Below are 26117 nucleotides of genomic sequence, written 5' to 3' on the forward strand. Positions count from 1 at the left end.
TTTATTTTTGACACCTACTGTTCTATTCTGCATTATTGATGCGTGCGTTTGTGTATGTCTCCCCCCCACCACCCGCACCGCCCCAATTAAAATTTGAGCTACTGAGCTTAAAAAATAGCTCATCATGTGTTAATTACAGAGCTATGTTATTCCTTTGAAGATTCTAGATTTTCCTGATGTAGAATCTTTGTTTCAATTAGCAACATCTTGATTTCTTTAAAACTGGATGTAAATGACGTAGAACCTGCCATGTTCTAAGATCACACAAGCAGCTAATTTTTTGTTAAAATGTAGTCATAAGATGTACAGACTGAATCGGGTAGAGTTGAGATGATTTTTAGAGTGTGTCTTCGGTGTTCTCTATTTTTTTTTTTCCATTTCTAGATATTTATTTTTTATTTTATTTGTTTTCTTTGTGTGTGTGTTCTTTATGTAAAACTAGATGTTGACTGAGGCGCATTGTACACTTTAAAATTTCTTTGTTTATTGGGCAAAGAAAATATGGTCTTTTTATTTGCTGAATTTGGTTAACGTGCCTCCTTTTCCCCCTCCTCTTGGCCCCTGAGTGTGTTCTGTGACCCTTATTGACTTTAAATGCTCTTGTGCAGAATTCCACCAAAGCCCCTCTCAAGAGGTCGAACGTGGAGAAGGTAACCAACGTGCAGATCCTGGTGCTGTTCGGCATCCTCCTGGTCATGGCCCTGGTGAGCTCGGTGGGGGCCCTGTACTGGAACGGCTCTCAAGGAGGGAAGAACTGGTACATCAAGAAGATGGGTAGGTGCTGGGCGGGCTGCTGGCTGACGTGGTCCATCCTTCCGAGTACGTGCCATCCTTTCTCCTCCTTCACCCTTGGGCAGTTGTACACAAAGCCCATCTTTTGAAGAACCGGAAGAACAGGAGTCTCGTGATAAAGTGAAGGTGGACTCATCTGGGGATTGCTGTATGTTCAGATGATTATTTCTTAAAGTTACTTATGTTTCGGCTGCCCTGGGTCTTCACTGCTGCGTGCACGCTGGCTCTAGTTGCAGCAAGTGGCGGCTACTCCCTAGTGGTGACATGCGGGCTCCTGCCTGTCATGAGAAGGCACACGGGCTCCAGAGCCTGTGGGCTTCAGTACGTTTGGTGCCTGGGCTCTGAAGTTGCAGCACACGGGCTCAGTTGCCCCGAGGCTTGTGGAACTTAGCACACATCCCCCGCACTGGCAGGCAGATTCTTAATCACCAGGAGAATCCCAGATGATTCCTTTTTGATTGTTAGTGTTGGAGTTATTTTCTTAGTGGTTGCTTTAGGAATTACGGCATATGTCTTAATTCACCATTGACCTCAGATTAATACTAACTCAATTCCGATAAAATACAGAAACTTTACTCCATTGTAGGTCTGTTCTCTCCCCTACTGTGTATTGTTATTACCATGTGCATTATATCCGTCTTTGTTATCAAGCTAATAGTACAATGTTGTACTTACTGCCTACATAATTTTATGTCTCTTAAAGAAGCAAAAAGAAAAAAAAAGTGTATTTATAGAGTTGTTTCACTTTAACTTACTTATTTACTTTTATTCCCAGTTCTTTTCATTTCTTCCTGTGTATCTGAGTTACCAACTTGTCATGTCTTTGCTTCATATACCTTCTTTTGTTTCCTGACTTCTTTTTGCTGACATGTATTTTACATCGGGGCTTCCCTAGTGGCTCAGTAGGTAAAAAAAAAATTCTCCTGCTCTGCAGGAGACTGCTTGCAGTGCAAGAGACATGGGTTCAATCCCTGGGTTGAAAAGATCCCCTGGAGAAGGAAATGGCAAGCTACTCCAGTGTTCTTGACTGAAGAATCCCATGGACAGAGGAGACGAGTAGGCTACAGTCCATGGGGTCACAGAGTTGGACATGACTGAGCAACTAAACCACCGGCTGCCATGTTACATCTAGATAAGTCCATAGTGCAATTTTATAATCTTTTACCACTTAAAAAAAATCCAAGTGAAAGTATAGAACATATGTAATTATATTCTTTTATAAGTACTTATGTAATTACCTTTATTGCCCTAGTTTCTTTATGTACGTTGAATCGCTGTCTGGTGTCACTTCCTGTTGTCCTGGAGAATTTCCTTTGTTATTTCTTATAAGGCCAACTGGATAGCAACAAATCATCCCAGGTTTTTATGTTGGATTTAGAGGGTCAGCATAGCTTAGAAGTCAGCCAGTGGGTGGTCAGAGGTTGTCCTGACCTTCCCTCAAGCCAGTGAGGGGCCAGTTCTTTGATCTGTGTGTGGCTTTGGAATTGGCCTCACTGATGGGAAGTTGAAAATCGACCTCACATTCAATCAGGGACTAGAGGCTCACAAGGACTTGTCCCGTCTTGTGAGCAGGTGCAGCCTTGCACGTGGACCTGTCCTCTGGACCACCAGGGCTGGGTATAATCTTAGCTAGTTTCCCTTGGCCATCTTTCCGCGGATCTGCCTGTTTAATTTCTGTCTCCTCTGCTGGTTTGTTTGCCCCTACTAGTATTGGGAGAGATTTGTCTTCCCTGATCAGGGATGTCTATTGTTTTTTCACAGTGCCCTAGGCATGGCAGTTTTATGCTCTGCTTCAGATACTGTCGGATCCCTCAGGCTGTTCCTGTTCTGACAGTCTGTCCCACCCTGGGATAGAATTTACACATCGTGGGCTGGGGTGGGGGTGGGGATGAGAGTTGCCAGTCCTCAGGGCCCTCCCCACCTACCACCCAGAGCAGAACTTAAGCAACATGGATCTGGGGGAGAGAAGGAAAAAACAGACTTTGGCTTAAATGCCAAAGTCTCCCACTTATTGAGATTGAGCAGTTATTCTTGAATGCATGCTTTTGAATTTTTCGTGTGCTCTCTGATCGGTTTCTCAGCACTTTGAATGCTTGTTCTGATAGTTCTGTCCAGTTTTATGGCTTCTTGTTTTGAGAGAAGATTTGCTAATCTCCTTCCACAGCAATTCCAGAAAAATAAATAAAATTTAATGACAAAATAAATAATGATAAGTTGAGTAACACATTTGAATTTTAAACATTGAAGTATTTTCTTGGGATAATTATTATTCCCACCTTTCTTTATATTTTGGTTAAACTGATGAAGACATTTTTTCCGCCTTTCCTAGTTATCTCATATAGAAAGCTCACACATTTTGAACTGCCCAGGAAGACTCTTGTTGCCACTTTATAGATGGGAAAAGTCATTGGGACTTCTGTTGTTCAGTTCAGTCGATCAGTCATGTCCGACTCTTTGTGACCCCATGAATCGCAGCACACCAGGCCTCCCTGTCCATCACCAACTCCGGAGTTCACTCAGATTCACGTCCATCGAGTCAGTGATGCCATCCAGCCATCTCATCCTCTGTCGTCCCCTTCTTCTCCTGCCCCTGATCCCTCCCAGCATCAAAGTCTTTTCCAATGAGTCAACTCTTCGCGTGAGGTGGCCAAAGTACTAGAGCTTCAGCTTTAGCATCATTCCTTCCAAAGAAATCCCAGGGCTGATCTCCTTCAGAATGGACTGGTTGGATCTCCTGGCAGTCCAAGGGACTCTCAAGAGTCTTCTCCAACACCACAGTTCAAAAACATCAATTCTTCGGCACTCAGCCTTCTTCACAGTCCAACTCTCACATCCATACATGACCACTGGAAAAACCATAGCCTTGACTAGATGGACCTTTGTTGGCAAAGTAATGTCTCTGCTTTTGAATAGGCTGTCTAGGTTGGTCATAACTTTTCTTCCAAGGAGTAAGCACCTTTTTTTTTTTTTTTAAGCATCTTTTAATTTCAACCATCTGCAGTGATTTTGGAGCCCCCCAAAATAAAGTCTAACACTGTTTCCACTGTTTCCCTATCTATTTCTCATGAAGTGATGGGACTGGATGCCATGATCTTCGTTTTCTGAATGTTGAGCTTTAAGCCAACTATTTCACTCTCCTCTTTCACTTTCATCAGAGGCTTTTGAGTTCCTCTTCACTGTCTGCCATAAGTGGTGTCATCTGCATATCTGAGGTTATTGATATTTCTCCTGGCAATCTTGATTCCAGCTTGTGTTTCTTCCAGTCCAGCATTTCTCATGATGTACTCTGCATATAAGTCAAATAAGCAGAATGACAATATATAGCCTTGACGTACTCCTTTCCCGATTTGGAACCAGTCTGTTCTTCCATGTGCAGTTTTAACTGTTGCTTCCTGACCTGCATGCACATTTCTCAAGAGGCAGGTCAGGTGGTCTGGTATTCCCATCTCTTTCAGAATTTTCCACAGTTTATTGTGATCCACACAGTCAAAGGCTTTGGCATAGTTAATGAAGCAGAAATAGATGTTTTTCTGGAGCTCTCTTGCTTTTTCCATGATCCAGCAGATGTTGGCAATTTGATCTCTCTGGTTCCTCTGCCTTTTCTAAAACCAGCTTGAACATCTGGGAGTTGACGGTTCACATATTGCTAAAGCCTGGCTTGGAGAATTTTGAGCATTACTTTACTAGCATGTGAGATGAGTGCAATTGTGCGGTAGTTTGGGCATTCTTTGGCATTTCCTTTCTTTGGGATTGGAGTAAAAACTGATCTTTTCCAGTCCTGTGGCCACTGCTGAGTTTTCCAAATTTGCTGGCATGTTGAGTGCAGCACTTTCACAGCATCATCTTTCAGGATTTGAAACAGCTCCACTGGAATGCCATCACCTCCACTAGCTTTGTTCGTACTGATGCTTTCTAAGGCCCACTTGACTTCACATTGCAGGATGTCTGGCTCTAGATGAGTGATCACACCATCGTGATTATCTGGGTCATGAAGATCTTTTTTGTACAGTTCTTCTGTGTATTCTTGCCACCTCTTCTTGATATCTTCTGCTTCTGTTAGGTCCATACCATTTCTGTCCTTTATCGAGCCCATCTTTGCATGAAACGTTCCCTTGGTATCTCTAATTTTCTTGAAGAGATCTCTAGTCTTTCCCATTCTATTCTTAGGTTGGGTGAAAATTCCTTGATTTTGGTTGTTAAAACATGGATTTCAACTGTGTTGTATGTTTAGATTCAAATGTGAAGACAGATGAATTTGAATATGTATTAGTTGCAGCATGTCATTATTTAGGTACATAAACAACAGTGACACTATACGGATATATAAGCTTTGTGGAAACTGTCATTTAAATTGCTCAGCTGACATCAAACTCCAGTACTAGCTGCATGATTTACAGTGAAGAATTTACCTATTTTTTTTTTTTTTCCATTCAGTGCTTTATGCCTTGTTATCCTTAGGGTGAAGTCTGAGTAGCTCCAGTAAAAGCCATCAGACTTCACATTTGTGCCATCTGTATCAGAGCTTTGACTTCAGAGAACTCTCCTCTTTGACACTCAGAGACCCTGTACCTCTGCCTCCTCTCCTGGTCCCTCCTCCCGCCTTAGCTGATTCGGCCTCAGATTCTTCCTCTAGGGCCCGTGCTCCATTAAGACAGTCCTCCTCTTGTCTTCTGTGAATAGGCTCAAAGCTTCCTGCCTGCCTCCCTGTCTGCACCTATTTCGCCTGTTCACACTTGCCCCAGTTTGACCAGTTCTTTAGGGTGTCCCCAACACACTCCTACCTTAGTGAGGTTGTAGGTATTCCTGTCCTCTTTTCTGCATCCTTTTCAGTTAGCTGCCTTCGTGCCATCCTCCAGAACTTGTCTTAAGCGTCCGCTCTCCTGGACGGCTTTGAGTGACTGGGACTGTGCCTTCCCATTAAACCCCTGCTGCCGCGGTGTCTGCACGCCTGTGAACTCCTCTTTAATTGATATCTCCTGCTGCATGATCACCTTGGCAGATGCTGACTTGGGCTCACCCCCTTCCCCCAAAGCCTCCTATTGGAAGCCAGCTCTTTATTGGAAGGAATTGTGTCATCACAGCCTTGTGTATCCACAGTTCATGGCACAGAGCAGGTGCTCAGTAACTGTTTCAACTTGAATCTCTAAATGTACGCTTAAGCCAATCAACTTCTCTTGTGAACATCTTTCAGAAAAATGCCAGCGTAATAAAGTACAGGGATACTGAACGGAGACCAAGCTATGCACATGTTGTGGTTTTCTTCTGCAGACGCGACCTCAGACAATTTCGGATACAACCTGCTGACTTTCATCATCCTCTACAACAATCTGATTCCCATCAGTCTGCTGGTGACTCTCGAGGTTGTGAAGTACACACAAGCCCTCTTCATAAACTGGGTGAGAATCACACGGGGCTGGAAACAGAGCTGCTGGGGACGTGTCATTTCCTAATATCCTGTCGGAGCCTTAGTGATGAAGCTGGGCCTTCAGAAAAAGAGGAGCGTCACTGATTTATAATTCGATCTGGGATTTCACTGCCTAGAGACTGGGCAAGGTTGTCCCTGAGCTAGTGGTGGTGGTGACTCGTCAACCTAGTGTCCCAGTTTCCTGGGCCATGAAACAGGCAGGTGCGCTCAGGAGCGTCAGTGGGATAATGAAGAGGGCAAGCAGGTCCCTGTCTTCCAGTGCATGGGCATGAAGTGGCTGCAGCTGCTCATGCTTTATAGTGCAGAAGGAAAGCTCTCTTAGGTGTGTCTGCTTAAGTGTTCTTTATATCAAAATTCACAGTGACAGTGAACTTGGGTTCTGTTGCAAGAGTCCAAGTGGAATTTTCAAGGACCCACCATGGTCGTGAAGCACTGGACCTCAGCAGCTAGTATTTGATGACCAGACACTTTAATGTGCATTTTTTTTTCTTCATGGGCATTTTTATTTGAGCTTCACAACAACCTTTTGAATGAGGTATTAGCTAAGGTCAGAAGTACGAGTTAGTCTAGGTTAGGAAATGATCATCTGGAAGCCAAATCTTCTGGCTATAAATAAATACCATGTTTTCCCCTGTATCTCAGTGTTTTTCTACATACACAGACCCTGTATTTTCACCACTAAATTTAAAATTAGCGTTTGTTTGAGTTACCTGTTTTGAGTTTCTTCTTAATCTAAATGAGTGATGAACGGTGGATATTTGCTGAAGTCCCCCCACTCCTTTCTCTCTCTCAGGACACAGATATGTATTATCTGGGAAATGACACTCCTGCCATGGCCAGGACGTCAAACCTTAATGAAGAGCTTGGCCAGGTGAGAGCCTCTTGGGGACTTTGGGACAGTGATGTGAGCACGGGGCCAGACAAGTGTTGGAAAAACTGTGGAGAGATTGTGCAAAAACAATTCTCCATAAAGGTGGTTTTGACGTCTGAAGAGCTCTGTAGTATTTGCAGGTATTATTCAATAGAAATGTTAATTGATCTTGACTTGCTTTTTGAGACATGGATAGATCTTATCACCTAGAAGATCTTATCATCTGCAACAAATTTAGTACAAAAAATATAGTGCAAGGTCACTTTGTATGCAAGATTGTTAATCAGGAGCAAATAAAGCAACGACGATGGTTAAGATGCTTGGGTATTGAGTTGTTGTTCAGTTGCTAAGTTGTGTCTGACTCTTTGAGACCCCATGGACTGCAGCACACCAGGCTTCCCTGTCCTTCACTATCTTCCAGAGTTTGTTCAAACTCATGTCCATTGAGTCAGTGATACTATCTAACCATCTCATCCTCTGTTGCCCTCTTCTCCTTTTGCCCTTAATCTTTCTCAGCATCAAGGTGTTTCCCAACGAGTTGGCTCATTGGATCAGGTGGCCAAAGTATTGGAGCTTCAGTTTCATCATCAGTCCTTGCAGTGAATATTCAGTGTTGATTTCCTTTAGGGTTGACTGGTTTGATTTCCTTGCTGTCCAAGGGACTTTATGTGGGGGCTAATTTGAAGGATATAAATCCATAAAACCTCTCACATGTTCCTGCTTTCGTCTCTGTAAGATTTCAAGGACCCAGTTTCTTTTCCACCATCACCCCCAAACCCCTATTGCCTTTTTACGAAGTGACACTTTGCATTATGTCCTCATTGTGAGTTGAAATCACTGCAAAGTCTCGGTCTGTTGAATGCACTTTAATACAGATTATAATTTCACTTTATTTACTTATCTTATGTGACTCTGCCAACAACCGCAGGAAGCGAGTGCAGTATATATCAGACTAAACCGGCCTTCTCTGAACCCTGCTCCAGTCTCCCGGCAGTTAATTTACCTCTCTTCAGTGTTTCTGCAACAGTCTCTCCAAACATAAATACAGTAAAAAAGAGTGACAGTGCTATGTGTCTGTTTCCATCCTGGGATTTCGGAGCCTGTTCAGAGGTGTGGAGACGAGCTCTTTGGTCATCTTTGTCTGCCTTTATCATTTTAGCATAATGGTTAGCGTAACTTTGTTCTCAGATGCTGTTGAACTGGACCCAAATGATTGAAGGATTCAGTGTCCTCCAGCTCCCACGATGAGATGGTTCATCCTAATTGAGAATAGGAAAAGTTTGCGTGGGGAAGTAGTTCTGAGTTGGAACTGAAAAGACAAGTCAAAATCCAATAGGCAGAATAATAGAAAAATCTTAATTCCTTATTATAAAATTATCATTTTAAAATATTTTGATATCATCTTTTAACTTTTAAAAAAGAAACAGAAAGAGATACTGCTTTTGAAAGGCTGATTCTACTGAACTTTTTATACCCCTAGTCTTACTGCAGATAAAGCTTATATTTAAACTTGTTTATGGTTAAAGCATTCATTACTTTAATAGTGTACTGATTTCATATTTCTGTGTACTATTTGACTTCTTTAGGATCATTAATAATCATTACTTGAAGGCACTTTAAAAATAATTCTTAGTATTTGCTTATATTGTATCAGTTAGGAAAAGTCTAGAGTATACAATTCTTGTTATTAATCTGTCTTGTATAAAAACAGTGCAGTGTGACTTCCCTAGCACAGTTCTTGGGAATTCCTGGAATCCATCTCACATCCAGCTGCAGTCATGACCCCTCTTTAGAAAGTCACTGAGAAACTGGAATTTCGCTGGAGACAGTTCTGTTAATTACTCCCCTCTCATTAATCTATGATGTAATTTCCCAGAAAGTTAGACATGGAGTAATGTTACTTAACCTTCTAGCCAAACCCTTATGGACGTGGATGTTGAGTCCCAGAAGGCTGAGGTGACTTTTCCAACCTGCATGGTTCAGAGCCTGACCTGGACTCCCTTCCCTTGTGGTTCTGAGTTCTTTGCCCTTACTCCATCGTAGCATCCACCCAGGAGGGCAGACCGTAACAGCACATATGCCTGTGGGCTCCTCGCTTGTGCACTCAGTTAATCATGTTTAAATGGTTTGCTTATTGACTTTCACAGGAATTTCTCTTTTCACCTTTGTATATTGAGAGCCTAGCGTGTTAAATCTGTAGAACTTTGTGCCTTAGAAAGTTACGTTAATCTGTTGCAGTGCCACGCTGCCTTTATGTAACCTCACTATGATGGTGATTGAAAAGCTTAGTGTTCTGTGCTATTTCAGGACATGCTTTCTCAGTCCAACCAAGGGATGGAGTTTTAAAAACAAATATTTTGTGGTTGCCACTGTGTGAGTTTGTTGTCTTAATGTATTAGACACAAGAATGAATTCTGTGTAAATGTCATTGAGATGCCTTGTGGTGAAATTTAGTGCTTACTGATGTTAAATGGATTCAGGGCTGTTACTGAAATCTCTTTTGTATGTTTCCACACACTTGGACTCCAGAATTGTGGTCTTAAGCTTTAAAATATATTAGTTTTACAATATATAATTATGATATATAACATATATTTAATTATAAAATATGTTTTGCTTGCCTAAGGAAATTTACCTTTGAAAACTAATACAGATTTTGAAAAATGTAGAATAAAAGACTTCACTTAATGTGTCTTTGCATGTTATTACATTCTTGGCATATATTTTTCTCTTTGATTTAGGTAAAATATCTATTTTCTGACAAAACAGGAACTCTTACATGCAATATCATGAACTTCAAAAAGTGTAGCATTGCTGGGGTAACCTATGGGTGAGTGTCTTTATAACTTACTGAATTTTATTCGTATTCTTCCAACAAAAGAAGTTTATTTTTAGCCACTTAGTCAAATACCTTGACTTTCTGATACTTTGAAAGGGTATTTATAAGGGATTTGGTTTCATAATTACTACTGAAGATATTTAAAACTGAATGAGTCCCAATTTAAAACAGTTAAAACATGGTTATTTCTATAAATACTAACCTATGAGAAATCTCGAGGAATATGTAACTTTATATTTCCAATCTAGTAAGTATACATTTCTACTTCATGTTTTGATCTCAACACTTTCCTTTTTTAAAAGGAGCATGATGCATCTGGCTATGTTCTTATTTCTCAAAGTTTTGTGAGTCTGTATAAATTTTAGAATTGCTGTATTTCTGTGAAAAAATGCCTTTGGAATTTTGATATGGATTGCATTGGGTCAGTGGATTTCTTTGGATAGTATAGACATTTCAACATTAATTCTTCCAATCCGTGAGCACAGAATGTCTTTCCATTCATTTGTGTTGCTGAATTTCTTTCAGTAATGTATTACACTTTTCAGTGTATGATCTTTCATTCCTTTGGTTGAATTTATTCCTAAGTATTTTCTTCTTTTTGATGCAAGTATAAGTGGAATTGTTTCCTTAATTTCTCCTTCTGATAGTTCTTTACTAATATATAGTAATGCAACAGATTTTTGTATATTGATTTTGTATCTTGCAACTTCACTGAATTTGTTCTAACAGATTTTTGGTGGAATCTTTTAGAGTTTTTTTGTATATAATATCATATCATCTATAAATGGTGACAGTTTTGTTTCTTCCTTTTCTATTTGGATACCTTTTACTTCTTTTTCTTGCCTAATTACTGTGGCTAGGACTTCTAATACTATGTTGAGAAAAAAAATAATAAGAGTGGGCATCTTTGTTTTATTCCTGATCTTAAAGGAAAAGCTTTCAGCTTTTCACTGTTGAGTATGATATTAGCCTTGGATTTGTCATATATTATATGGACTTTATTATATTGGGGTACATTCCTTATATACCCATTTTGCTGAGAGTTTTTTTTTCATTATATGTGAATTTTGAATTTTATCAAATGCTTTTTCTGCATCTATTGAGGCAAATATATTGGGGCTTCCCTCATAGCTCAGTTTGTGAAGAATCTGCCTGCAATGCAGAAGACCCCAGTTTGATTTCTAAGCCAGGAAGATCCACTGGAGAAGGGATAGGCTACCCACTCTGGTATTCTTGGGCTTCTCTTGTGGCTCAGCTGGTAAAGAATCCACCTGCAACGTGGGAGACCTGGGTTTGATCCTTGAATTGGGAAGATCCCCTGGAGAAGGGAAAGGGTACCCACTCCAGTATTCTGGCCTGGAGAATTCCATGGACTGTATAGTCCATGGGTTCACAAAGAGTCAGACACAACTGAGTAATCTTCACTTTCACTTTCTTTCACTGAGGCAATTATATGATTTTATTCTTCATTTTGGAAATGTGGATGGTGCTGTTATATTGATTTGCAGATACTAAACTGATCTTCCATCCTTAGAATAAATCCCACTTGATCACTGTGTGTGACCCTTTTAATGTATTGTTGGATATGGTTTGCTAATATTTTGCTGAGGATTTTTGTGTCTGTTATTCAGGGATATTGGCTTGTAATTTTCTTGTGATGTCCCTTTTCATTCGGTATCAGGGTAATGCTGACCTTGTAAAATGAGTTTGGAGGTGTTCCCTCCTCTTCTATTTTTTGAAAATGTTTGGTATCAGTTCTTCTTTGAATGTTTGGTAGGATTCACTAGTGAAGCCTTCTGGTTCCAGACTTTTGTTGGGAGTTTTTAAATTACTGATGCAGTTTCTTTAGTAGTAATGGGTGTGCTCAGATCTTCTGTGTAGGTTGTGTGTTACTAGGCCTTTATCCGTTTCTTTCAGGTTGTCAAATTCGTTACCATCTAATTGTTCATAGTTGTCTTTTGTGATCCTTTTATTTCTGTAGTGTCAGTTGTAATGTCTTCTCTTTCATTTCTGATTGAGTCCTCTCTTTCTTGGTAAGTCTAGCTAAATATTTCTTATCTTGATCTTTTCAAGGAAGCAACTTTTAGTTTCATTGATTTTTTTTCTATTGACCTCTGAGTCTCTATTTCATCCATTTTTGTTCTAATCCTTATTTCCTTCCAACTTTGAGATTTATTTGTTCCTTTTCTAGTTATTTTCGGTGTAAAGTTGTCTGAGATTTTTGTTTCTTGAGGTAGGCATTTATTGCTATAAAACGTCTCAGAATTGCTTTTGCTGCATTCTGCAAGTTTTATTATTTCCATTTGTCTCTAGGTATTTTGGGATTTCATGTTTGATTTCTTCATTGATCCATTGGTTGTTCCTTCACATGCTGTTTAATCATCACATATTTGTGAATCTTCCATTTCTTGGGGGGTGATTGAGTTTCAGTTTTGTATCTTGTGATAGGAAAAGATGCTTACTAGTTCAGTCTTCTTAAATTTACCAAGGCTTGTTTAGTAGCCTAATGGATGATCTGTGCTGAGCTTGTACTTTTGTGTAAATACCTGTGTTTCTGATCACAGCTCTGTAACCGACTCTGTTTCTCTCTCTGGCAGTCATTTTCCAGAACTGACAAGGGAACCATCCTCAGATGATTTCTCGTAAGTATATTTTAACAGTTCTTTCTACTTTAGTGGGAAAGGCTTTGGAACAATTTTAAATTAGCATTTCTCACCTGACTATTTTGAAAATAAAAGTTGCATGTTATTTCAAGAGGGAACCAGAATAAAAATGAAACACGAGTATGGTTTTGAAAGTCCAATCATGCTACAGGGCTTTTAACAAAAATACCCAGCTATCGGTCTGATACGTCCTGCTCACTTCCCACTTCCCAGCATAATATCTTTAAGGCTGTAACATACATGTTGTAGCATGTATCAGAGTTCCATTCCTTTTGAAAGCTGAGTAATATTCCGTATATATACACACCACATTTTGTCTATTAATTCATCTTTTGTGTCACTGTCTGGGTCCAGCACGGTTGTGTTTCAGTTGTTCACCCTTGTGATGGTGGGGATACACTCACTGCCCAGAATCATGAGAGAGGATTGTACCATGTGTTGCCAGCATGTGGAGAGATCAAAATTCAAAGATTAAAAGATAGTTTCTACTGAATGCTTATCAGTTTTGCACCACTGAAAAGTTATTAAGTCAAAACAATGTAAGTCAGGGACCATCCTTACTTTGTTTATAGTCAGGTGTGACATTTACTGCCTTGAGGTTTGAAATAATACACAATATTTCAAATCTTTAAAAGTTTAATATAAATTTATAGGCTTTTTATGTGTGGTTCTTTCTGAAGACAGATTCTTCCTAGGTTTGAGTTAAAGGAACTTTGGAGCTGAGTAATATCTCCTATTCTCTTCTCAGCCGGATTCCTCCTCCACCTAGTGATTCCTGCGACTTTGATGACCCCAGGCTCTTGAAGAATATCGAGGATCATCATGTAAGGGCGATCATTCACTTCTGGGACATTAAACATCTTATGATGCACTTGCATTTGTGTATGTATGTAGCATCTTGAAAGTTGCTATTTTGGAACTTGGGGAAGAGATGTGGCTTCACTCCTATGGTGTTCATACTTTAGGAATATGATCGGTTTGTGAAGAACACTTTGCATAAGTTAATTTGGGGCCTAATTAAGTATGCAGAGAAGTTATAAAGTAAGCACATCAAGATGAGTCTGATCGTAGACTTCGCTAGCATTTGAGATTTCTGTTGTTTTGTAAGATTTCTGCAAGACTCTTTCTTCATAGTTGTGAATCTAAGAGGTCATGTATTTTGAAAAGTAATTACAGTATCTTTTGGTTAGGATCATCTAGGAAACAAGATATAATATGCAGGATTTATAGCATCCTACTTATGTGCTAGACATTTGAAGTATATTTCCTTTAGCACCTGAGTCACCTCAGAGAGATGATGGGGAGCTGCACGGAAAACGTGACTTGGCCAAAAGTTACCCAGCAAACAGATGGAGAAATGAGAGTCAGAATCTTAATCTGTTGGCTTCTTAACTGTGACATCACATTCTGAACTGTTGTAGCAAACCAGGATTTACTGCTGGTCCATATAAACGCATTTTTGTTCTAAAGGCTATTCTGAAAAATACTAACTTTTTCAGTGATCAGAGCATTTCACAACCAGTTTAACCAGTATAAATGAGACCTAATATGACTTTTCTTAAAAAAAAAATCAGTTTTAAAATTAGGTTAACTCGAGCAACATTAAAACTTTATCTTTCACAAATTTTGTGAAGAGATAGATATAATGTTCTCTGAATTTTCAGTGAGGAGGTCTGCTATACTATATTTCAGTTAGTGCCTATTTGTTGATGCTAGAAGTTTCCCAGCAGTGTTCTGAGATGTGAGCATGGAAGGCACCCACGCTCCCGGGCTGGGATTCAGCCGTCCTGCTTCAGCTCCAGAGATGCTGACTAGGTGGTCCAGGCTGCACAGAGGATGCTGCTGAAGGCTGTCCTCTGTGTCAGGATCACAGACTTTGATACTGTCCTTTCCTGGATTTTGGTCTCAGAGGTAGATGGCGCTACTCGGCTAGAGGTCCTCTAAGCAGAAGAGAGGCGTCTCAGAAGAACCTTCTGTGGAGGAGTGGAGTGTTAATTAAGGATGTTAAGGAAACGAGCGCCAGTGAGGACTTGCTGTCTGAGAAAGGACTCAAGCATCCTCAAAGAGTGTCAGGTTGAGAGTGATGGTGCAGATGGATGGCTGCAATGGTCTGTTCACATTGGAATGAATGGTGAAGGGTAAGGAGAAAGTACAGGGTGGCAGCAGCAAGGGATTTAAAGGGTCAAACAGCAAACTGGTCCATAACAGACTTGTTCGCTTAGAAACAGTTTAAGGGTTTAGTTCACATCAAATATATCACAAGGTACCTGGAGTAGCGGGTTGTAAGCCACAGGAGATGAGCTGGATGATGAGCAGGAGTGCCTGGAGTCCACACTGGTGCTCCTGACCTCTGTTCTGAGGGGAGCAGGAAGGAACCCCTGGATTCTAAGCAGGAGGTCCCTTGAGCCTGACCCTGAAGTAGGTCAGGGGCGTCCTGACAGCCGCTAATCTTGGCTCCGTTTGCAGCCCACCGCACCCTGCATCCAGGAGTTCCTGACCCTGCTGGCCGTGTGCCACACCGTGGTCCCTGAGAGGGATGGGGACAGCATCATGTACCAGGCCTCCTCCCCAGGTGAGGCCCTGCCGCCGGGATGCCCGCTGCCCCCTTCCCCGACCCCTGGGTGTTTGCGGCGCTGTTGCCGGCCCTGCCCTGCCACGCGCCGCCATGTGCCTCTGGTCTCCCGCTGGCTGCAGAGTGTCCTGGGGACCAGTTCCAGGTCCACGGCTTCTCCTCTGAGGGAGGTGCTCCTTTCTGGGCCCTAGTAGGGGGCGAGCAGTGAGTGGGCACCTTCTAGGTCCCCGGTCTTTACTGCATGGAAGGCCAGGCGTCTGTCGCTGGTGTGGGTTTTTTTCATGTGAAAAATAACACTTGCTGAACAGAATGCTATCCATCCCAGAAACAAGTCAATGCCTCCTCTGTTCTTATTGACAGATGAAGCCGCTTTGGTCAAAGGGGCCCGGAAGCTGGGCTTTGTCTTCACAGCCAGAACGCCCTACTCTGTCATCATCGAGGCCGTAAGTGACAGCCCCAGGCAACGCCGGATGCTCCTGGTCACCTCCTTTCTGGAAGGCTGTCTGTTAGATATAATAACGTCTGTTGCAATCAGGAGAGCTGGTTGTCTGTGAAACTAGGCATGTTGAGAATTGACAGGTTGTGTGATTCTGCTGGCTCAGGGTTGTGTGGTTTTATGTTGTTGGCTCAGGGTTGTGTTTTTGCATTTCTATCATCTTTCCCTCTCAAAGGCACTACCCATGGTCTTCCACCCACTGATCTGGAATAATGTGCAGGAGAGAACGTGGGAAGCCTGATACTGGGTCTGTGGTTGTTGGGAATAATCCCCTATCCAGCCCCTGCCCCAACCCCATCCTCGGGGCGGGTCCGTGTCTGTCTCTCTGAAGCCCTCGGTCTCTGACTCTAGTCTCTGGGGCTGGCAGAGCACGGAGTTGGCACTGAAATTTTTTTTTTTTTTGATATGGGTTTTTCCCCCCCCCCCTTGAAATCAAGGCATTTGAATTTTTTCTGAGTTTCCCTTTCAAGGAGCCAGAGGGAGAAATTTGGGGATAAGAAAAGGTTTAAATCAGGAATGAGGTCAGATAGGGACCTTGGGGTGGCAGTAGGGACACAGGTGAGTGGGACGGGTATTTTCTGTAATGAGCTGAGAGGGGCCACGCTCACTGTCGTGGTGGGTGAGGGACCTCTAACGATCCCCACCCTCCGTTTGGGGAGGACTTGTGGCTTTTTACAGCTCTTGGCTTTCTGCATCCTCGGATCTCATGGATGCGTGTGAAGTCCGTGTCCATCTGGTGTAATAAGTCCGTGTTGTTCCCGACCTGGCGGCAGTCCATTCTTTTACTTACATGCAAAACTTATATCATATTCCGAGTTGTTTTCAGAATTCCCCTGAATTTGGGGTGTGGACACTTGGTAGCAAAACCTAATGGGACTGCCACAGGGCTGCGTCTGTTCCGTGTGACTTTCACCTAGCCACATACCTTGCTGCACAGGCTACAGTCCACGGGGTCGCAAAGAGTTGGACACAACTGAATGACTAACACTGCAGAAAACCCATGTGTTGTAAAACAGGGTGCAGTCCCAGCCAGCCCTGTGGGAATGTAGTGGGGTGTAGTGTGTGTATATACTTATACGAAGTGTGAAAACTTCTGGATTCATGAGCCTAACTGGCCCCAGGTTTGGGATAGACCTGTGTAGCTCATGTCCTTTGTGTGTCTTGGAAATGACTCTGTCGCTAGCTAGTGGGATGGTCACTCCTGGTGGAGGAAATGAGAAGCTTCCACCAGAAGGGGGCGCTGTGACCCCACCAGACTAACTGCGGGGAACCATACAGGTTGGAAGGCGTCTGACCGGGAATAGATGGAGAGAGTGAGAGAGCATGGAGGAGGGGAGGCGTGGGGAGCAGGTGTGAGTAGAGAGGTTTGAGTGGGGAGTCGGTTGTTTTGAGATGTTAATGCTTTGCACTTCAGGTAAGAGAGGTAAGAGCTTTTTATTTTTTCCTCCTCTAGATGGGACAGGAACAGACATTTGGAATCCTGAATGTCCTGGAATTCTCCAGGTATGTTTCCCTTTTCTTAAACTCTATATATACTGATCAGAAAGAAGAATCAGAGTGAGAGGGCGGGTCCTGATGGAAGATGTGCAAGGAGGCATGTTCTGGCGGGGGTGCTGGGGAGGAGCCATGGAAGGACCTCAGTGCTAAATCACGAGATTCTCAGAATCCATCATCTCTTTCCACTCCAGTCAAAAGAAGGCAGGATGAGATGCTTTTGAGTGAAGTGGGTTCATATTCAATCCTCCCCTTTGTTACCTGGCATGTGACTGGATATTTTTGAGCTGTGCAATAAGAGTACATGGACAGAGTATCATCAGAAGCAAATTAGATGCCCAGAGGAGGCACTCAAGGTCTCTATTTCTGTCTCCTGCCATCAAGAGCTGTGCTAGTGAGCTCAGAGGTTAAAGTGTTTGCCTGCAATGCAGGAGACCTGGGTTCGATCCCTGGGTTGGGAAGATCCCCTGGAGAAGGAAATGGCAACCCACTCCAGTATTCTTGCCTGGAGAATCCCATGGACAGAGGAGCCTGGTGGGCTACAGTCCACGGGGTCGCAAAGAGTCGGACACAACTGAGCGACTTCACTTCACTATGTCCCCTGTACGTAAATAAGACAGTAGGAGGCACACAAATTTCAACTTGGAGGAGGAAGTTAGGGAAAATGGGGATTGGGGCAGCCAGACCACCTTTTGGGCTGCTTACTGTTTAATCACAGGATGTGATCCTGTAAAACAGCAATGAGAGTTTTTTTCCTTGGTGTCTGCACTCTTACAGCGACAGAAAGAGAATGTCTGTGATAGTGCGAACTCCTTCAGGACAGCTTCGACTCTACTGTAAAGGGGCTGTAAGTACTGGCTGACATCTGCACAGTGGGGGACCCCTGCTTCTCCCTTAACTGCCATTCTCTGCACCCCTCATGGTCACCCAGGTTGAAAGGCTCCTGAAGCTCACTGAGAGGTAAAAGCCCGCTGACCATGATGAGGGTTCAAGCCAGCGTGGCCAGGACAGTCGGTGGTTGGTTTCTGGCTGTGTCCTCCAGAATCCTTGGTGTGTGAATTCTGATTTCCGTTTTCCACCTTTGCATTGTGACTGGGAGAGATGCAATCATTTGTGTTGATCTGTGATCTTTCAGGATTTCCCGGGTGGTAAAGAAGCCCCCTGCCAGTGCAGGAGACATAAGAGATGTGGGTTCAGACCCTGGGTCAGGAAGTTTCCCTGGAGGAGGGCATGGCAACCCACTCCAGCATTCTTGCCTGGAGAATCCCATGGACAGAGGAGCCTGGGAGGTAACAGTCGAGGGGCTCGCACAGAGTCAGACACGACTGAAGCGACTTAATCTTTTAAGGATTCTGGTGTGTATTTTTTCTTTAGTAGTTGTTCTCAGTATTTGTGGTTTTTACTCACCACAGAGGCTGTGTGGCAGGCTTGAGGCAGTGTCCATCTGTGGTCCATCATCACCTCTGGTCCCCTCTGGTTACTTCCTACGTCAGGCTTTTTGTCCTCTGCCTCCTGGTCATTGAATCTAAATCTTTAGGGAAAGATGCTGTTGTTTATGAGCCTGACTCACAAAACTACATTCTGTAAAACCGTGGTCTTATGTATTGAAGGAAAGCTTTATTAAGGTCAGCTCTTGAGTCTGTGTCGGGAAATATGAAATAATACTAGGATCAACGATACATTGGGAATCTTACTGATCTTTACCAATTGTGGGAAGAGGTATTTGAGCACACTGTCACCAGAGTTTTTAAAAGTGGGCAATGTGTGTGAATTCTAAAGGCATCCTGTGTGAATTCATTAAAGTCCAGATTATGCTAGGGTTGACTCTTTGCGACCCCATGGACTGCAGTGCACCAGGCTTCCCTGTCCTTCACCATCTCCCAGAGTCTTCTCAAACTCAAGTGAGTTTGTCGGTGATCACTTGAGTCAGTGGTGCCATCCAACCATCTTATCCTCTGTGTTCCCTTCTCCTCTTGCCCTCAGTCTTTCCTGGCATCAGGATCTTTTCCAATGAGTTGGCTCTTTGCATCAGGTGCCCGAAGTATTATAGGATTTAATTTTTTTCCAACTTGCCTCCCCCCAAACCAAACTAGATTTAAAAAATTTGGGGGGGAGCCTAAAACGTTGCTGTTTGTAACATATTTGCTGCATGATCTGTGGCCTGCAATTCTCCAGCCCTACTTTTGTAGGTTATGTGAATAATCCCTGGGTGATGAACTGTCTATACCATGTGTTCTCAGCTGAATTGGATTCTGTGCCAGGCAGGTTGTGCCCACCCCCAGGTGGGAGTCCGGCAGCGCTAGGAAGAGACTGCACACTTGAACAGTATAGGGTGTGTGTTTATGCTTCCCACTTCTGCAAAGGATATTATAAACTCCAGTGGGAGCTTCGCAAATCTGAGTGAATGTGGGCCCCTTTGTGTTCCTGATTATTTATCCCCCTGACACCCGGGGTCCTCCCCAGTTTGTGGACCCACAGCCGATTTGCTTTCCACAGCTCATGACTGCATCCAGCCCAGAGCTGTCCTTCCCCTTCCCCACTCAGGCGTGCACCGGATTGAAACCAGGAAGTCAGAGCTGGGCTTGTGGCGCTGAAGGGTCAGCTGGCCTAACGGTTTGCCAATTACAGCATTTCCCTGTTTTATAGGATAACGTGATTTTTGAGAGACTTTCAAAAGATTCAAAATACATGGAAGAGACTCTCTGCCACCTGGAGTACTTTGCCACGGAAGGTGAGTGGAGTTTGGAAATGTTATTTCTGCCGGCAGAGCCGTGCTTTCAGGGAGCACTCCAGTGAGCCTTCACGTTCACGTGTCATCTCTGGGGAGCACTTGGCTTGCTTCACAGGCGAGTGGTGGTCTCGTGCCAACCCCGTCCCCACCCTGGTGTTCTGTGCCACTGGCAGGGACAAGAGTTGAGGCCCCAGACCAGCTGTGCTCTGTGACTTACACAGGAACCCCCCAGCTCTTAACCCAGGGGACGCAGGTGAGGCAGGTTCACACCTGATGCTGCACAGAATCGTCTTCTAGTCCCTTTCTGGAAAACTCCCCTTGTTGTTGTTTTCCTTATGACACTGGCTTGCCCTTGACTTCCGGCGAGAATAACCCACTGAACCCACAGAGAACAGGAAAGGAGTTCTCTGCAGGGCTTTAGACAGACTGATGTCAGGCTCCCCTGCACATGGGTGCAGTGAGAGCCGGGCCCCTGTGTGAGTGCTGGCCACTGCTTCCCCATCTCCCTGGGCTCCTGTGGGCATGTGTACCCATGTCTGTGCACACACATGCACACACGGGGTTGTAGGGGCACACACACGCACACGTGGGAACACAGTCCCACTGAAGGGGACACACACACATGGGGACATGGGGACACACATGGGAACACACATGCACACCTGGGAACACACTCCCACTGAGGGACACACACACACACGGGGACATGGGGAAACACACATGGGAACACATGCACACATGGGAACACACTCCCACACAGGGACACACACACATGGAGACATGGGGGAACACACGTGCACACCTGGGAACACACTCCCACACAGGGACACATGCGCACATGGGAACACACTCCCACACAGGGACACATGCACACATGGACACATGCACACATGGGAACACACTCCCACTGAGGACACACACACATGGAAACATGGGGACACACATGGGAACACACATGCACACCTGGGAACACACTCCCACTGAGGGACACACACACACACGGGGACATGGGGAAACACACATGGGAACACATATGCACACACGGGAACACACTCCCACACAGGGACACACACACATGGAGACATGGGGGAACACACGTGCACACCTGGGAACACACTCCCACACAGGGACACATGCGCACATAGGAACACACTCCCACACAGGGACACATGCACACAGGGACATGGGGGAACACACGTGCACACCTGGGAACACACTCCCACACAGGGACACATGCACACATGGACACATGCACACCTGGGAACACACTCCCACGGAGGGACACACACACACACGGGGACATGGGGAAACACACATGGGAACACATATGCACACATGGGAACACACTCCCACACAGGGACACACACATGGAGACATGGGGGAACACACGTGCACACCTGGGAACACACTCCCACACAGGGACACATGCGCACATGGGAACACACTCCCATACAGGGACACATGCACACAGGGACATGGGGGAACACACGTGCACACCTAGGAACACACTCCCACACAGGGACACATGCACACAGGGACATGGGGGAACACATGTGCACACCTGGGAACACACTCCCACACAGGGACACATGCACACATGGACACATGCACACATGGGAACACACTCCCACTGAGGACACACACACATGGAAACATGGGGAAACACACGTGCACACCTGGGAACACACTCCCACACAGGGACACGTGCACACATGGACACATGCACACATGGGAACACACTCCCACTGAGGGACACACACACACACACACAGGGACATGGAGGAACACACATGCACACCTGGGAACACACTCCCACACAGGGACACATGCACACACAGGAACACACTCCCACCAAGGAACACACACACGGAGACAGAGGGGAACACACATGCACACCTGGGAACACACTCCCACACAGGGACACATGCACACACGGGAACACACTCCCACCGAGGGACACACACACACACGGAGACATAGGGGAACACACATGCACACCTGGGAACACACTCCCACACAGGGACACATGCACACACGGGAACACACTCCCACCAAGGGACACACACACACATGGGGACATGGGGGAACACACGTGCACACCTGGGAACACACTCCCACACAGGGACACATGCACACGCACACACACAGCCTGGCTGATTGAAGCCCGTGTCTTTCGCGCGGTGGTGTGCTGGGCCTTTGTTGCTGTCTGACAGGTGCTCCTGCCCTCCAGCCCTGGCTCCTCCTGAGTGTGGGTCATGCCCAGGTCTTGCCCTGCTCTGCTGCTGGGGGCTCACTCTTGTGGCTTCTTCTCTACTGTCATCATCTATAGAAAAGCTGGTTTATATTAAAATAGAATTGCTTTTAAATTCCCCTTTTGAGCGTGTGAACATGGAGTCAGAGTGACCCTACAAAGCCGATGGTCTGTATCACTTTTGCACACGCTGGTGGGGTCACGCGGTGTCTCCCGGAGGTAAGTCCCCTGCTGGCTCATCACCAGCAGCCTCACCGAGAGACCCTGGGGCTGTCTTGCAGGCTTGCGGACTCTGTGTGTGGCTTACGCCGACCTCACTGAGCGGGATTACGAGGAGTGGCTCAGAGTCTACCAGGAAGCCAGCACCATCCTGAAGGACCGCACTCAGCGGCTGGAGGAGTGCTATGAGATCATCGAGAAGGTAACTGCACGCGGCGGGGTTGTTGTTGCCCAGTGACACCCAGCAGGCAGACAGTCTGTGAGCAGGGCTCCTTTTGCTCTGCCTGCACAGTGATGCTGTCTTATGAGTATCTTAACTCACCATTAGCTTTTTTTTTGTTTTTCTCACTAGGAAATTACAATTTATTGAACAAAAAAATTGGCAGCCTGATAACTAACTTTATGACATATTATCCTTATGTAACAGTTACCTGGTTATTTGAAACTTTTCATGAAACAAGTTCATTAAATCAATGAGGTACATCAGTGAAGAAAGATACACTTTGGAAAAACACAAAACCAAGTAAAAAGTCATCATTAGTTTTTAATCATTTTTCTGCTTTAAGAAACCATCAGTTTTTATGGGGTACTGGAAAGGTCTAGCCACCCTCTGCCAAGCATTCGTGTCTTAAGTATCAGGCCAAAAACAGCATTGATGACGTTCTGGGCTGGCCTGAGATGAGGCTTAATGAGATTAGTTGACCCTATTGAGTTTCCTGGGCCGATAGAATGCCTAGGCTGGTTGGACATCTCACGTACGTTGTCACACTTACTATCCCAACACGGTTTGAGCTCTGCCTTTGCTGCTCCACGTTGCTGGTGTGGATTTTGTTGTTATTTCAGTTTCTCCCAAGATGTGAATTAGCTTTCTACAGGCTGATCCCCTGAAATCTGGAAGCTGGATTTCAGCCTTTTGTTTCATGTCAGCAACTGTTGGTCCGTCTGTTTTCCAGTTTCAGTAGCTTCAAAGTCATTGCTTGCTAGCTTTTTCTCACTCCTTTTGCTTTTTGCCCCCTTGTTTGTCATTTTAATGAAATTTGGGTGCAGATGGAGCTGAATTCACGTGTCCATTTACCCTGATTCTCTGAAGATTCCAGTATTTACTTTGTGAATCATAAAGCAATGAAATAGATGAAGTACCCATGTGGCCCCATGCTAGCAGTGGGCACTCAGGACATCGTTGGCTTGCTGGTCACTGAATCATTTCTTCTCAGGTGTTAGCTGGACCACTGTCCCTTGCTTGTCAGTGAAGTGAGAGGGAGGGCTCAGTCCTGTTAGTGTCCCCAGGGTGACTTGCCCAAGTGCTCTGCTGCCGGACGGTCTCCATCTCATGATGCCTGGGTACCCAGAAGTAGATGATGAGTGCTGGCCTGCGTGTGTGTGGGGAGCGGGGGCTCTAGCCTTGTGGATGGTTTGGAAATGCCACATGTGTCTGTCATTAATTATCTGCAAACAAAGGTTTCATGCAGAGGAAGTAAGAGGAAGGGATTCAGAACTTTTGACCGCCTTTCCTTTGTGAGGAGTGTTGTCATTCATGCCGCTCACATGTTTCCACATCTTTAACTGAAGCTGTTTTTCAATCCAGAATCTACTGCTACTTGGAGCCACCGCCATAGAAGATCGACTTCAGGCAGGTGTGCCGGAAACCATAGCAACTCTGCTGAAGGCTGAGATTAAAATATGGGTGTTGACAGGCGACAAACAAGAAACTGCTATTAATATAGGTAATTCATTAAAAAGATAATTTCCCGATGCTGATTCTTGTCTTGTGTTTTCAAAGTCTTGTAGAAGTGTCCATGGGCTCCTCAGACACACTGACAGATGGTGTTTTATAGAATTCTTCATTCACAAGGTCGAGAAAAGTTTACTGAAACCAGATGAACATGCTCTTTATGAGCATTATCTGCCTGTTATAAACATTAAAACTATGACACCTTCCTGAAAAGTAATTGGACACACTTATAGGGCTTCCCTAGTGGTTCAGCAGCAAAATATCCACCTGCAAGGTAGGAGACACAGGAGAGGCTGGTTCGATCCCTGGGTTGGGAAGATCCCCTGGAGTAGGAAATGGCAACCCACTCTAGTATCCTTGCCTGGAAAACCCCATGGGCAGAGGAGCCTGGTAGGCTACAGTCCATGGATTAAAGAGTCAGACAGGACTGAGTGACTGAGTATACATTCATAAAACCTAGAGAATTCAAGAGTTGATGAGAGCTTGGTTTTCTTATTACTTTTTTCATAAAAATTTAGTCTAAGAGACTAAGCATATTTTCATTAAGTTTAAATGTGCATTACTATTTTATATAGTTATAGCCCTTTTAATGATTTTTACCAATTGATATGTTTTTCTAAGTCTTGTATCTTTCCCTTCCCTGTATGAGTTGATGACCTCTTTGGTTTCTAAGTATTGCAGAAATGAAAACTGAAGAAAGGGAATTTAAGTCCAAATGACTTGATGAGTGTTGCTGAAGATGGCTTTATTTCTTGTTTATGGTGAGTAGTATTCCACTCAGAGAAGGAAATGGCAACCCTCTCCAGTGTTCTTGCCTGGAGAATCCCAGGGATGGGGGAGCCTGGTGGGCTGCCATCTCTGGGGTCGCACAGAGTCAGACATGACTGAAGCGACTTAGCAGCAGCAGCAGCAGTATTCCACTGTGTATATGCCACTGAATTTGGCCTTGGAATGCGGAATGAAGCAGGGCAAAGACTAATAGAGTTTTGACAAGAAAATGCACTGGTCATAGCAAACACCCTCTTCCAACAACACAAGAGAAGACTCTACACGTGGACATCACCAGATGGTCAACACCAAAATCAGATTGATTATATTCTTTGCCGCCAAAGGTGGAGAAGCTCTATACAGTCAGCAAAAACAAGACTGGGAGCTGACTGTGGCTCAGATCATGAACTCCTTATTACCAAACTGAGACTCAAATTGAAGAAAGTAGGGAAAACCGCTAGACCGTTCAGGGATGACCTAAATCAAATCCTTTATGATTATACAGTGGAAGTGAGAAATAGATTTAAGGATCTAGATCTGATAGATAGAGTGCCTGATGAACGATGGACTGAGGTTCGTGACATTGTACAGGAGACAGGGATCAAGACCATCCCCATGGAAAAGAAATGCAAAAAAGCAAAATGGCTGTCTGGGGAGGCCTTACAAATAGCTGTGAAAAGAAGAGAGGCAAAAAGCAAAGGAGAAAAGGAAAGATATAAGCATCTGAATGCAGAGTTCCAGAGAATAGCAAGAAGAGATAAGAAAGGCTTCTTCAGCGATCAATGCAAAGAAATAGAGGAAAAGAACAGAATGGGAAAGACTAGAGATCTCTTCAAGAAAATTAGAGCTACGAAGGGAACATTTCATGCAACGATGGGTTCGATAAAGGACAGAAATGATATGGACCTAACAGAAGTAGAAGATATTAAGAAGAGGTGGCAAGAATACACAGAAGAACTGTACAAAAAAGATCTTCATGACCAAGATAATCATGATGGTGTGATCACTCATCTAGAGCCAGACATCCTGGATGTGAAGTCAAGTGGGCCTTAGAAAGCATCGCTACGAACAAAGCTAGTGGAGGAGATGGAATTCCAGTGGAGCTGTTTCAAATCCTGAAAGATGATGCTGTGAAAGTGCTGCACTCAATATGCCAGCAAATTTGGAAAACTCAGCAGTGGCCACAGGACTGGAAAAGGTCAGTTTTCATTCCAATTCCAAAGAAAGGAAATGCCAAAGAAGGCTCAAACTACTGCACAATTGT

The 26117-nt window shown here is 44.2% G+C and overlaps 1 protein-coding gene across 1 annotated transcript in view; it reads left to right on the plus strand.

Annotated features, from left to right (window-relative positions):
* Positions 1 to 26117, plus strand: part of ATP8A2 (ATPase phospholipid transporting 8A2) — a 465925-nt gene that overhangs the window by 112939 nt on the left and 326869 nt on the right. Inside the window, exons 11-23 of the mRNA XM_018056568.1 lie at positions 609 to 774; positions 6061 to 6188; positions 7011 to 7088; positions 9830 to 9918; positions 12525 to 12569; positions 13339 to 13414; positions 15057 to 15162; positions 15523 to 15605; positions 17112 to 17161; positions 17930 to 17999; positions 19799 to 19883; positions 22416 to 22555; positions 23939 to 24077. Of these exons, the coding sequence (XP_017912057.1) occupies positions 609 to 774; positions 6061 to 6188; positions 7011 to 7088; positions 9830 to 9918; positions 12525 to 12569; positions 13339 to 13414; positions 15057 to 15162; positions 15523 to 15605; positions 17112 to 17161; positions 17930 to 17999; positions 19799 to 19883; positions 22416 to 22555; positions 23939 to 24077 (1255 nt within the window). The remainder of the gene's footprint in view (positions 1 to 608; positions 775 to 6060; positions 6189 to 7010; positions 7089 to 9829; positions 9919 to 12524; positions 12570 to 13338; positions 13415 to 15056; positions 15163 to 15522; positions 15606 to 17111; positions 17162 to 17929; positions 18000 to 19798; positions 19884 to 22415; positions 22556 to 23938; positions 24078 to 26117) is intronic.

This window comes from Capra hircus, chromosome 12 (assembly GCF_001704415.2).
Source record: "Capra hircus breed San Clemente chromosome 12, ASM170441v1, whole genome shotgun sequence".
NCBI lineage: Eukaryota > Metazoa > Chordata > Mammalia > Artiodactyla > Bovidae > Capra > Capra hircus.